The sequence below is a fragment of the Aplidium turbinatum genome, chromosome 10, assembly GCF_918807975.1.
Source record: "Aplidium turbinatum chromosome 10, kaAplTurb1.1, whole genome shotgun sequence".
Lineage (NCBI taxonomy): Eukaryota > Metazoa > Chordata > Ascidiacea > Aplousobranchia > Polyclinidae > Aplidium > Aplidium turbinatum.
The window spans coordinates 26,573,320-26,588,641 of record NC_137481.1 but is presented as its reverse complement, the minus strand read 5'-3'; the positions used below and the strand labels follow the sequence as shown (position 1 = coordinate 26,588,641).

Genomic DNA, 15,322 nt, shown 5'->3' with positions numbered 1-15,322 from the left:
AAAATCTCAACCTTACACCATGCGAGACAATATGTCATTTTTTCAGTACGAAATTTATTTACAGTCACTGTTTCCTATAAAGCAATTTAGATTAAAAGATGGATCGGTACACGACAAGTGGGCGATGCCCACTTGGGCGAGACCAGGTGGGCGACGAGTCAAGTGGGCGACAAGTCAAGTGGGCACTGAGCCAGGTGGGCGACGGACCAAGTAGGCAACAGCCAAAGTGGGCAACGGTAGCAAAAGTTTTTTTTAAACACAATAAAATACAGAAAATGTTCATTTTAAAATACAATGATTGGTTTACATCATTGAGGCAATGAGAGTTCTCACGAAGCATTGGAAGCAACATTTTCATTATTTTTTGTAGTCTAGTAATAGCGCTTGCTGTTTGATGTTAATTTGCATTGTGACATCATCTTGACACATTATTTTGCAATTGGCGGCGTCACGGTTTATTGTGAAGCTTAAGAGAAACCCCTCAGAAAAGAAACAAACAAATGGCCAAAGAGTGGTTGAAGTCATCGAAGCTTGTCAGTCGTTATAAAGTTATATTTTCTGTTTTAGATCATAAAATATGACTTTTAATTTTTACTTTAAATTAAAATACAATGATTGAGGCAATGAGAGTTCTCACGCTGAGTTTCACGAAGCATTGGAAGCAACATTTTTATTATTTTTTGTAGTCTAGTAATAGCGCTTGCTGTTTGATGTTAATTTGCATTGTGACATCATCTTGACACATTATTTTGCAATTGGCGGCGTCACGGTTTATTGTGAAGCTTAAGAGAAACCCCTCAGAAAAGAAACAAACAAATGGCCAAAGAGTGGTTGAAGTCATCGAAGCTTGTCAGTCGTTATAAAGTTATATTTTCTGTTTTAGATCATAAAATATGACTTTTAATTTTTACTTTAAATTAAAATACAATGATTGAGGCAATGAGAGTTCTCACGCTGAGTTTCACGAAGCATTGGAAGCAACATTTTTATTATTTTTTGTAGTCTAGTAATAGCGCTTGCTGTTTGATGTTAATTTGCATTGTGACATCATCTTGACACATTATTTTGCAATTGGCGGCGTCACGGTTTATTGTGAAGCTTAAGAGAAACCCCTCAGAAAAGAAACAAACAAATGGCCAAAGAGTGGTTGAAGTCATCGAAGCTTGTCAGTCGTTATAAAGTTATATTTTCTGTTTTAGATCATAAAATATGACTTTTAATTTTTACTTTAAAATACAATGATTGAGGCAATGAGAGTTCTCACGCTGAGTTTCACGAAGCATTGGAAGCAACATTTTTATTATTTTTTGTAGTCTAGTAATAGCGCTTGTTGTTTGATCTTAATTTTCATTGTGACATCATCTTGACACATTATTTTGCAATTTGCGGCGTCACGGTTTATCGTGAAGCGTAAGAGAAACCCCTCAGAAAAGAAACAAACGAATGGCAAAAGAGTGGTTGAAGTCATCGAAGGCCTAGAAGATTACCTGACAATGATAAGCTGCGCTGCTATGCTTTGTATAAAGACTCGATGTGGGTAGAAAACGATGTAATACTTTTACAACGTGTAGTAATTCCGCAATGTTTGCAGGCACAAGTTTTAAAACTCTTGCATGAAGGTCACTGGGGAATCACCCGAACGAAGCAGATGGCACGCAGATACGTATGGTGGCCGGAGTTGAACAAAAGCATCGAAGAGATGGTGAAGTCGTGCGGACCTTGCAGGCTTGTCACAAAAGCTCCGGACAAAGAGTACCAAGCATGGACGAAAACTACAAAGCCGTGGCAGCGGATTCATCTCGACTATGCTGGACCTTTCTTAGGAAAGATGTGGCTGATTTGCGTTGATGCACACTCAAAATATATGCAGAACATCGGACAGGCAACTTCTAAAGCAACGATCAGCGCACTTTAACAAATCTTTGCGATAGAAGGCTCTCTGGACACGATTGTCTCAGACAACGGAAGCCAGTTTACGTCCAGAGAGTTCAAGACATTTTGCATCAAGTTAGGAATACATCACATCACCTCGCCAGTGTTCCATCCTGCTTCAAATGGCGAAGCGGAACGCTTCGTCCAAACCTTTAAAAGGGCGATGAAAAAAAACTATAAGGGAAAAGTGAGCAAGCAAGATGCTCATCTCTTAGTAGTCACAACATACAGAAGCACACCTCATCCATGCCTCGACTGGAAGACTCCAGCTGAAGTTCTTCATGGGCGCCAGCCAAAAACGTTATTGTCCTTGTTCTCGCCAAAGGAAAAAAGTAATTCAAAACAAGAACCTGCATCTCATAACCGAAGCTATGAAGAAGGTTCATTAGTTTATGCTCGAAACTATGCATCTGGTTCGAAGTGGCTACCAGGTACGGTAATTAAAAGACAGGGGCGTGTCCTGTACAACGTACGAACGGAACGAGGTGTTTGGAAGAGACACATAAATCAACTTCAACCCAGGTTTCACAACGTTCATACTGAAAGCAAAAGTGATTTTTCTGATTCAAGTAAAGTTAAAGTTGCACCAAGTCTAAAGAAAGATTCCGATACCAATGAACACTCTGGGCATAGTAAAGCTGTCCCACAGAGACGCTATCCAGTTCAAAACAGACGCAAACCTGATTTTTATCAGGCTTAGTCAATACGTGTGTTAGTCGTATGTGCTTGTGACCCTAATTGTAATACGACCATTATTGCAGTGATCTGTTTGAAGCACTACAGATATTGTGTATGTTAAGTCGTGAATACTTGGTTAGTATCACCCTCCCTTAGCTGTAATGTTTTATTTCTACTGCTAAGTGTTAATGTATAAGGGAGGAGTGATACAGTTAGTAACGTTTATTTTGTGTTATGGTCATTGCCTAGTGCATTGCACCGAGTCACGTGCACTTGATTACGTCGTGCCGCCCTGTGGCTGTGAGTAATTTGTAATTACGGCGGCAGGACTTCTCGGTAGCTACACAATGATTTGTTCTTAGTTCATTTTAGCTTTACTCGTGTTGAGACCTCTTTTCAATTCCTTTACGTTTGCCGACAAGCGTAACAGTTTCGAACGTAGAATGGGGTACAGGAGCTCTGATTTCCAAGCGTGTTTTCGAGGCTGTTAACTGCATTGTTAAGCTGTAAACTGCTTTGGTTAGCCTGTAGGCATCACATACATGAAATTATATGTTGTGATGTATTTTCTGCTGTCTTCAGTTCATCTCCAGCTCCACCATTCGGCTGTTTCAAAATTACAGTTGGGAAAGGCGCATGTTATCATAAGCTGTGCCCTTTTGGGAAAAATTTTTAATTTCAATTGGGGGGATATCTAAATATCTGTGTATGCTTGAAAAATGAAGGCATGCAAAAAAAAATTTTTTTTGTCAATGTTTAGACCCTGTTGTTGGCCCCGGAACACTTGCAGGTTACCGGAATTTTGAAATCCTCATAAAATCTTAATCTTTTGTGCTAGGTAGGGCATGTTAGTATTCATTTCTATTGGTTTTGGATAATTAATCCATTTATTAAGTTTACAGACAAATTTAGACATGTTTTAAAATTTTAATTTTTGCAACGATGACATATTTTTAGAGATGTGCCGATTACAAAATTTTTGCCGATGCCGATTCTTAAATATTTGCCGATGCCAATGCCGATTCTTGTGCATCAATAGGCGAAAAAAAAAATCTTGTAAAGAAATTAGTATTGTTTTCGAACGCAGAGTTGCAGCCAATCTTGTTGCTTAGCAAACACGTGAAGTTTACCAGGTAGCTGGTTTGACGTTTGCCCAATCACACGATTTTTTGCTGAGCGCATTAAGCTTAATAGGCCTATACTTTGAATTTACTTCTCTCTGCTAAGTAAATTAACATTAAGCAACTTTCTGTGACTACGAATTTTACAACGATTAAACAATAATTACAAAGAACATTTCCACTTTTTAATATTCAAAATTAAAGGCACGTAAATTAAAATGCAATAACATCAACTTTTCTCCAGTTGCTGGAGTAAGTCTGTTCCGTTGAGGCGTAAAAATATTGCCACCAGTGCTAAAAATTCGTTCGCTTTCGATCGACGATGGTGGTGACAAAAGCAATTTATTTGCAATTTTGCTCAGCTCAGGAAACATTGTATTGTTTGCTTTCCACCAAAGCATTACATCAACATCTCTTGGTGGAAGTGACAATGTGCAATATTTTTCCATTTCATCTTTCAGCTTCAGTGCAGGCAAAAAGGTCGAAGATGATTGACGATGAATCCCACTCTCGCTTGGATCTGCAGCCTGCTGAGATTCAGCTGCCAACAAATCATCTAAACAAGAGTCGAAGTCCAGTAAATCGTGAGAACTGGCTTCCACTTCTCCTGCTTGTTATGTTCAATGTCGGTGGTAGTGGAGCTGGAGTGCTCTTCACAATAATTCACTTCATTTTTGACCATATCTTTGCAGGTTTTAAGCAAAAAATCTTGCATCGAAGTTGCATGCATCTTTGAGTCAACTTCCGAATTCTTAAAAAGTGTGTTTTTATATCTCGGATCCAAAAAGGTTGCTGCAATTAGATTTTCATTCTCCTCATACTTGCCGAATCTTCTTTGCATGGAATTTAGAAGTGTAGCAATTGTTGTTCCCAAGCCGAAGAATCTCGGATCTGACTGCGCCTTTGTGACTGCATGCTTCAAAACTTTTATCTGAGGAATAATTTCAGATGCATTGGCATTCCTTGCACTTAATCTAAAAAAACAAATAGATTAGAATTAAAAATTAAGATTTAACAATTATTCAGTAGCATAGGCGCCGGGTTTTCGAAATAGCTGGGCGGGCGAACACATACTGTCACGTCATAAAGGTTATTTTGTGCGTTTTCCAAAAGGACGATTTTGCTAGGTTGTTGGGCTAGCCTAGTTTTACATTTAAATGTCTCCTCTAACACGATTTGAAAACAAATAATAAATATAACACAAGCCAACACACTTTTTGTGTCAGCATAGTAAATGTCATTCTAGGATATATTTTGGGTGCTGAATTCAAAAATCACATCAGATTTTTTGTATCACATCAGGATTTTATGATATCTGAATGCTGTTTTGGTAAAAATGGGTAAAATCGACTCCTGATCTATATTGGTAGACTATGGCGTTTCATGGAATTTGAACTCTTTTTTGTCAACATGGTCTGTGATAAAGTTTAAATTCATCACGATCAAGTCTAAAGTCTACACAAGAGATACAAACATAATATTAATGAAAACATTGAAGTATTTCAAGACCTGTTTTATTTTTTTTATTTTTTATTTTATTGAAGTGTGGTAACTTGAACCCAATTCTTCAAAGTTTATCTGCTAACACTAAACGTTCAACGTCATTTTTTTTTACAAGAGTAGGCTACATTGTTATTTTTTTCGTGTTAAGAAGTAGGTTTGGTGGCTTTGCAAATCCCCAATACATATTTTAAACCTTTTGGTTTTGCCATCTTTTCCTTTTGTTGGTGCTACAGTTGTGTGTTTGTAATGTCATTCGCTATTATGTTTGCGCCAGCAGAAAAAAATAAAATTGAAGAAATTGAATAGAATAAACACTTAAAAATAGGTTCAATTCTAGAGAAAAAAGGAAATTCACATGCACATTTGGGAAACGTTACTCTGGACAAACTTTCGCTTGCATGTTTTTTGTGAATGTTGTGAGTGGATTTAGGATTTCCATTGATCTATCGTCTTAGGTTTTCCACACAAGCTTTACATGCAGCATTTGTGGAGCCCATGATTTGTCCTGATCACCCAGGCGAATTTTAAAGTATGTAGGCCTAAGATATGCTTGTTTCACAAAACTTGTTATGGTTTGCCTTTGGTTAGGAACAGTAGCCTATAACTGCCACATATGTAACAAAGAACATCAGGGTCATTTTCACACTTTTTTGAAGATGTCATTCTGCTACTTATTCACACCACAAACAGAATTAACACCTTGCTAATATGAAAAAATCTGAATACATAAAAATTCAAATAAGAATGAGTCACTCATAGACAAGTTTCACACAAGCTTAAATCTCCACGTTCAGCAAAAAAGATAAAACCGATGTTATATATCAAAAAGTAGAATGGTAGCCTACTAAGCATTCAGGCGAAAGTGAATGTAACCTTGCCTGTAAGGGGTGGTTTATGGACAGTTCTTAGAAGGTACATAAGTTGGATGGTCTACCATAGACAGATGGTCCACTAGCCAGATGGTCTAGGTGACTCTTTTGATCAGTGGACCATCTAGCTAGGGGGGCTTCTGACTAGTGTACCTTCTGAAGGTAGGTCGGTCACTCCAATGGTCATGGTGTCATCATACATCTCCAAATGTTACAAAATAAAACCATTTCCATGAATATGACAAATTTTCAAACACTATTGGCTCATACGGTCTTTAAAAAACGGTAACAGTAAGAGAAAATTCGGCCAAAAAGCCAATATTATGAGAAAATATGTCACGCAAAAATCTCAAAAACCTGATGTGATGGGTAAAATCTGATGTGATTTTTGAAATCAGCAGCCTCAATATACCCCAAATCACATCTTACATTGGAGACACAAATTTTTTTATCTTTTTTGTTGGCCTGTGTAATTGGTACGCAACAACGTCTGATCCTGGTAATTCAGTTCCGCATATTTTTTTTAATTGGTATGTTGCGGGACGAAAACTGCAATACTGTACTAGTTCCATAATTACATTACTATCGTTGATACAACACGATAACACATTGTTGACTGCAAATATCTAGCGATAAACGGCGCAGCCGGACACTTTTGCTCATTTAACGGCGAATCAACATTGTTTAACGTTGCATGAATGTAACAATGGCAATAATTGGCGAAAACTAATCGCTTAATTAGTAGGTCTAGTAGGGCCTGTCATATGGCGACAAAACCCTGCAAATAAGGCAAGTAGGCTAGTATCAGAAGAAGGTGGTAAATGGTTACAGAAATTTTGGAACTTAAAATTGCATTAAATTTTTTTTTTAATTCTTGAAATGTCCGGCGGGCTCGGCCTGCCCGGGACTCGGCGTCGGTGTTCAGTATTTATATTACTTTATTTCCGGCAAGTTAATACAGTAATAAGTAATAACAAATTAAGTTAAGTTCTTACCTTTGAGTAGTTACATGAAATATCTTCAGCAAGTGTGAACATTTTCCAATTATTCCCCATTTATTGGCATCAAATTCAGGCAGATTTGGGATTTCTGCACAGTAGTTGGCAAATGCATTTTTTTGCTCAAAAATTCTCTCTAGCATAAAATATGTGCTATTCCATCGGGTAGCCACATCTTGAATTAATTTGTGCTTCGGTAAACCATGTTGTGCTTGGAAATCTTCAAGTTTAGTATATGCCAGTGATGAGTGATTGAAATGTCCTGTTATTTGGCGGCAGTTAGCGATTAAATCCATGATCATTCACTGTTCAAATATCGCATCATGAACAACCAATTGATTCGAGTGAAGAAAACAGCTAAGACTGTTAAAGCCAGTATCCGCAACTGCTTTGACCATGTTTGCACCATTGTCATGAACAATCATGTGGACTTTGGGAGATGGGATTTCAAAATCATCCATGACATCTTGAATCACGTCACTTATGTGACTTGCGGTATGTGAATTTGGACGGAATGGCCCGTTTCGGCGAGTCCAATTCGGCGAGTCCGATTCGGCTAGTCCGATTCGGCGAGTTCCCTATTCGGCGATAGCCTTTTTCGGCGAGTGCCCTATTCGGCGAGTTTTGAATTTTTTTAAATAAAATTATCGGGCACCGTAGCCTAATTATAATTGCCGTTTTTACATCGTTTTAACGTCGCTAAACCTTGAAATCGTGCAGAAAGGAATAAAAATAAAATGGTTGAACTATTAAATTAAAATTCGTCATGTCAGTTCAGTTGTTTTTATTTCTGACCATCATATCAAAAACAATACACGTCAACATAGCAAAGGTAGAAGTGACAAAACGCGAACGTTAAAACGTGCTTGAATTCGTCATGTCCGTTCAGTTGTTTTTATTTCTGACCATCATATCAAAAACAATACACGTCAACATAGCAAAGGTAGAAGTGACAAAACGCGAACGTTAAAACGTGCTTGAATTCGTCATGTCAGTAGAGTTGTTTTTTATTTCTGATCATAATATCAAAAACAATATACGTCAACATAGCAAAGGTGTAGAAAAAGGTAGAAGCGACACAACATGAAGGGAAAATAAAAAAAACGAAAATGTAACAAACAAAATAAATAAATCATGTAATGATTGATTAGTTTGGATCAACAAATGTGTGGCCTACAGCCCTACAGCTTGGATTGAAAGGAAATTATCGGGTACCGTAGCCTAGTTATCCCAACCAGCAAAAATTTGTTCCAAGAACCCAGTTAGCCTAACAGTTCATTTTTACATTGTAGTAACATTAGGCTAACTGGGTTCTTGGAACAAATCGAAGGGTTTCTGTAAATGTTTCTCAGTTTCAACGTATCCTAGCCAGCAAAAGCTCCCTTTTCTACACGATTTCAACGTTTAGCGACGTTAAAACGATAGGCCACACATTTGGTTAGCTATTTGACCTTTTCATTCTGTTACTACAATGTAGAAATGAACTGTTAGGCTAACTGGGTTCTTGGAACAAATTTTTGCTGGTCGGGATAACTAGGCTATGGTACCCGATAATTTCCTTTCAATCCAAGCTAAGCTGTCCACACATTTGTTGATCCAATCTAATCATTTTAACTATTCAAAAGTACTAACTTATAGACATAAACACGATTTATTTACTTTGTTTGTAACACTTTCTTTTTTTTTATTTTCCCTTCACGTTGTGTCGCTTCTACCTTTTTCTACACCTTTGCTATGTTGACGTATATTGTTTTTGATATTATGATCAGAAATAAAAACAACTCTACTGACATGACGAATTCAAGCACGTTTTAACGTTCGCGTTTTGTCGCTTCTACCTTTGCAATGTTGACGTGTATTGTTTTTGATATGATGGTCAGAAATAAAAACAACTGAACTGACATGACGAATTTTAATTTAATAGTTCAAACATTTAATTTTTATTTCTTTCTGCACGATTTCAAGGTTTAGCGACGTTAAAACGATGTAAAAACGGCAATTATAATTAGGCTACGGTGCCCGATAATTTTATCTAAAAAATTTTAAAAACTCGCCGAATAGGGCACTCGCCGAAAAATGCTCTCGCCGAATAGGGAACTCGCCGAATCGGACTAGCCGAATCGGACTCGCCGAATCGGACTCGCCGAATAGTAGCAGACCCGAATTTGGAAATGGCTTTACTCGAAGAACAACCCATGACTGATCAAAGTCTTCAGTGATGCAGTTTGCTGTAAGGCTGAAACAAGAATTTTTTACACTGTGATTTCCGTCGCATTACTTATTTAGTTCGCGAAAATTTTTCTAATGAAATAAAAATTGCCTTCACAAAACAAATGTAGAATAACTTAACATTTGAAACACAAAAAGTATAAACAGCAAGTCAATCTTATTGAAAGAATTTATCATTTATTAATTATTATTAATTACCTGATAAAAGATGCATTAGCATGATTTGTCCAAATGTCTGTTGTAAAGCTCAAATTGCTTGCTTCTGTTACATTTTTTTGGATTTTAGTCAACACCTTGGAGTACATTTCAGGAATAATGTTGGTCGTGAAATACTTTCTGGAGGGCAGTTCATAATTCGGTTTAAGTAGTTTCATGAGTCTTACAAAACCAACATCTTCAACAATTGAAAAAGGCTGTGAATCGATTGCGATCATTTCACCAATAGCAATATGAATTTTTGTGGCTTGAGAGCTGTTTATATCCCAAATCTTTTTAAGTTCGTATGTTTCTTCCAAAGTTTTCTGTGAATTTGAATTGCCAGAGAAAGATGCTTTTGAATCAGGTTTAGTCTTCTTGGGAACTGTAACATAATTACTTAGAGTGCGCTTCTGAGCCACTTGCTTTGCTAGTAATTCTTCTTGTTCATCCAATTGTTTTTGATGTTGCGTCCGAAGATGTTTCATCATGTTACTAGTAGTAAAAGCTTTTTCATCTTTACCCCCTCGTGACAAAACTTTGCTGCAGATACTACAGGTGACTTTAGCTTGGTCATTATCATTGCATTTAAAAAAATGCCAAACGATGCTTTTGGCTTGTCCTTTGTGGGACATTACAGTCTACACTTTAAACTTTTAAAAGTTTTAAAGCATGTAATACTAATAAGTTAATAACTTTTTGAAATATAAATAAAAAAAATATTTGGTTCTGAAATCGTTCACAATGTTTAAAAACAATGACAACTTCTAACTGTACACGATGTCATTTGTCTTCTTGCTGCGCTAAAAACGTCTGCATTAAGGTATATATATTCTACAGATCAAAGAAAACTCTCTAACTTTGCCGACTAGAGCTGGGCAATATTGGTAAAATCATTTCGATATGATATTACCAAAAATAAAACGATATTACCAAACTTTTTTTGAACTAGTGTTTTTCCGAATAAACAGATTTTTGAATGTTGAAAAGTAAGAATTCTCCTAATGCCTATTTTATTATTATGTTATGTTATATCTAAAACTTGATTGTGCGGAGGTATATAAAGCACTTTCGAAATAAAAGCAAGCAATTACATAATTAAAAATTAACAAATTCCAACAATATGTTTGCGATTGTAGATTGTAGAACAGCAAAGGTGAAATCATGTTAAGATCTCGTCATCAGGTGAATTGCGGAGATATTAAATGGTTGTTATTTCAAAGCAACAACTTGAAACTGTAGCTATTTCTTTAAAACTTATTGTTGATGAAATCACACGAATTTACGTCATAATGCAACGTTTTGCTATAAGGGATAAAATAGAGCCATCAATCCCTATGGAGTAGAATCACTGGTGAAGGGCTGCGGTTGGGTCATTGCATAGAAAACGATCCATCAACCACATTTTCTCAAAACAAGTGAGCTTCCTAAGAAACGGAAATATTATGGGGGAAAAACATTTTGTGGAAAGTTAAAATACCGAATATTTATCACAGGTCCCTACAGAGTGATTATTGCGCAAACGAGATAGCCTAATTTTTTTTCACGTGTTTACTAAGTGACAAGATTAATTCACTGCAATTCAGTGTCTGAAAAGATATAACTTACAACTTCACACGTTGTTTTCCATTGACGCCTTTTGTTTTTTTCTAAAACCGTGTTGAATCTTTCAGACAGTTGCTCACATTTTCTTTGCAGTTTATACTCCTTTTTCTCTTCTTGCTTTTAGCGCCTCGCATACTGCCAGCGGCACTAAAATAATTATTACGTAATAATCCATTTCTCCTTTAACTTCCAAGTTCTCTAACCGTTGTGTAATCATTCAACTTTTATATTTTATCCGGTCTGATTTTCTCCTTGAACGTTTTTCGTCATTTCAAAGAAAGAAGGTATTTTAATCTGGTGCCTACTAAGCAAGAGTTTACAAAATGGCGGACAATCGTCATAATTTAGACTACCGCTCTCCGAATGCTCGTTGACGCTGATGCGGTTGTTCAAAGAAGCCGTTCTTTGATCGTTGTTTCTACGTGCTCGCGCTACTTTTGATTAGGAAACTTTGATGAAAAATCGGAAAGAATCGGCAATTTTTTCCGATGCCGATTCTCCAAAAATTGCCGACACCTGCCGATTCCGATTAATCGGCACATCCTTACATATTTTCTGAAATTTATGTAAATTTTTGTCGTTTCTGAAGGTTATGATAGTAGCAAGTTGGATTTACTGGTTCTGGTACATTCTGAAGCAATATAAATAGACTCATTAGTTAAACAGGTCCAGATAAAAAAATAGTATTATAATTCTTATTTATGTAACAAATTACATCACAGGGCCAGGCATGTAAGTATGTATGCTGTTTCTCCACCCATTAACTTGGTTCCAATTTTACCTTCCAGGATACTACGAAATATACCTACCTGACTCATTTTATTGAATGTATTGTATTAACTGAGTGTAAGAATGGCATAACAATCTTCAATAAAGGATGATCCTTTAGAAAATAGGAAAGTATGAGTCACTGAAAACATCCGAACTTCTGCTTTGTTTGAATGTACTCAGACATTTTTTCTATCTCGGTACATTTCAATTTATGAATTCCACAACATCATTCTAGTCAACTGCACAATTAACTCTACGAAGACATCACCAACATTCATCTACATCTATAGCAGCCACAAAGTACAAGAAAACCATCATACACCAAACAAAAGAGCTTGAAACCAAAAGAAAGACTGTGAACAAAAACAAGAATAACCAGTAGATTCCGCAAATGAGGGTCATTTGCGGATTTCAAGAAAAGAGCCGTATTTCAAGAAGAGCAGATTGAAATTGCTTTAATTTTCCTTGGAGAAAAACCACAGCATGGCGTACGATTCCGGCCTCCAGGACCCAGGTGCCTTTCACCATGCACGGTCGATGACCAAGGTCATCTATGTTATTTTTTGATAAATTAAATAAAACTACTCGCCTTGATTGTTTTTTCATCAAGAGACTGAACTGTGGGATGCTCTAGAAAGCTATAGTGGCAAAAGATATCGTCAAAGGCTATCAAGTAGTAAACGACTCTGCTGAAAGAGCTGTAAAACTATTTAGCGATTTCAATGTGTTGATGACCCAGGATGAATCACAAAAACAGTTTCTTCTCCAAGTCGTGGAAAGACACAGAAAGCAATATCCTGGTATCATTAAAAAACAAAAACTTCAATAAACACTAGTGAACAAAAAAAATTTTTTTTTTGATACAGAACATGAAAACAGGTGTTCTTAGCTGAATTTGGGGCGCTGATTTCAAATATGAAATCAGATTTTCTCTATCACGTCACGTTTCTGAGTCACCGACTTTCACGTTTCTCATGTCACCGACATGAACCAAATTTTGCTATTTTCAGCATATAGCAAAAATTTGAGCGCTAAAACAATTAACAAAATGATTAAGAGTAAATAACATGACAGGAAACAGATCACATAAAGTATAAAATACAAAAATGTGACAACAATTCGAACACACACAAAAGGAAAGACGAGCCACAGGCTAATAATTGCCTGTTGAAAGGCAGATTATTGAGGCATTCCATTATAATTCAACAAATCCAAATAACCACTAAGTCTTCAATTTTGATGACTAAAGCATATGTCATAGTGTGCGAAAAATGCATCTCGGCAAAAAAAAAATTTTGAAAATTGGACAAGCGGTTTTCGAGATATCGCGTTCTAAAGTTTTGTGGCTGTCACTAGGTGGCGCTGTTGATGTTCCCAATGTTTTTTTATTTTAGGGTTATATTTGAAGTAGAAAGTCGGTTGAAGTGTCTATTCCACCATTTTTCATGAGGCAGAATTCAAAAATGATGTCAATTTTAGTCTACAAGAATTAGCTAAGGAGTTGTGTGGCATTTAAAAAAAATTGGGGGACCAAATGCCAACCCCCAAATTGTCATGTGGGTAACAAGATATCCCAAAATTTTTTTTTGTTCTTTAAAGTTTCTTGCGTATACTTCATGATAATATACTGTTTATTTATGAGACTTTTGTCCTTTTTGCACAATGCAACCTTTTAGCAAAGACTTGCATGAGAAGTTATATGATCTATTAATGCAATATTTGAATAATGCATGCTTATGATGTCACAATAACAAATTACAGATTTTCCCAAAAAACTTTTTTCATAGTGAAAATTGCTCAGGAAAACCAGCCCTTGTTTCAAAATTGCAGTCAAATTTTGTTTTCCCGAGCAATTTTCACAATGAAAAAAAGTTTTTTGGGGAAATCTGTAATTTTTTATTGTGACGTCATAAGCAAGCATCATTCAAATATTGCATTAATAGATCTTTGATATAAGGTTGCATTGTGCAAAAAGGACAAAAGTCTCATAAAAAAATATTATACTATCATGAAGTATATGCAAGAAACTTTCAAGAACAGAATTTTTTTTCGGGATATCTCGTTACCCACATGACAATTTGAGGGTTGGCATTTGGTCCCCCAAATTTTTTTAAATGCCCCATAACTCCTTAGCTAATGCTTTTAGACTAAAATTGAGACCATTTTTGAATTCTGCATTATGAAAAATGGTGGAATAGACACTTCAACCAACTTTCTACCCCAAGTATATATAACCCTAAAATCAAAAAACATTGGGAACATCAACAGCGCCACCTAGTGACGGCAACAAAATTTCAAAACGCGATATCTCAAAAACCACTTGTCCGATTTTCAAAATTTTTTTTTTGCCCAAGTTCAAATTTTGAACACAACAAAATATATCAAAACCAACACCTTTTGAAACCTAGTGGTTACATTTCTTTCTAAAATTTGTTGAATTATAATGGAATGCCTCTATTGCGTTTGATTTTTAGAGCTTTGATGATCTTGGTTTGGTATTCAGATCTGTCTCGAGAGATGATTTTAAACTGGTCGATCAAGAGTGTTATTACCTCCGATTCACTCTTGAGTCAATTGTTGAATTTGTGCTTTTCAGTTTGGAGTGTCGTTACAGTTATAGTGCACAGTCAGATTCATCTTATAATTTTCATTTTATGTATTGCAGATTTGTAATTCCTGATGAGGACACAAGTATGTATCGAAAACATTAGAGTACGTTATATTTTAATTATGATATTTTTTTGTGTGTAATACAATGTATTACTAATACATCATGTTATATATTATACCTGTTAAAGTTACTTTGGTTTGTCGGTTTGTGAAAAATTGTCGCAAATTGCAAGTGGAGAAAAAGGTTTGAAATAGAAATGAAGTGAAGATAAGTTAGTTTGCGGATTGCAGAAGTCGGCAACCAAACATGGCCTACTGGCGCGGTAGTTTTAGAGGTCATTTAACGACTTCTCGGCGGCCTGCATTGTTGAACAAAAGAAGCAAAATATTCTAACCTGCATGCCCGGTGCAACAGCATTGGCTGGACCTACAAACTGTAAAGCAGAGGCTTCGTCTGGAATGATACCTGCAAGTGATCATTATTTTATCAATCCTACTGGATGGTGATGTGTCATTCATGTTCAGTTATTTCGACATGGGTTGATGCAGAAATAACAGAAACTCACTGACTGTGTAGTTATCACAAATAAACTGTACTTACGGTGTTGAACCACGGACAAAGCAGGAACATGATTCTTGATACTACTACTTTGCAAAACAAAGCAAAAACATATTTGTTAACCTTGCCAACATAATTGAAGCAACACACACAGTTATGATAAATTTCTTGAAAAAACATGAAAGTAACCTACCATTTCATTAACATGTAAAATACAATTTGTAAAAGTGCTTACGAGAATAAAATTTTTAT

The 15,322-nt window shown here is 36.1% G+C and overlaps 1 protein-coding gene across 2 annotated transcripts in view; it reads right to left on the bottom strand.

The window, feature by feature from the left end:
• The window catches only part of LOC145778268 (serine/arginine-rich splicing factor 11-like), a 62,773-nt gene that overhangs the window by 41,276 nt on the left and 6,175 nt on the right, over nucleotides 1–15,322 (bottom strand). For both annotated transcript variants that reach the window (XM_082589729.1, XM_082589728.1), the window contains exon 3: nucleotides 14,907–14,977. In XM_082589729.1, the coding sequence (XP_082445855.1) occupies nucleotides 14,907–14,977 (71 nt within the window). The remainder of the gene's footprint in view (nucleotides 1–14,906; nucleotides 14,978–15,322) is intronic.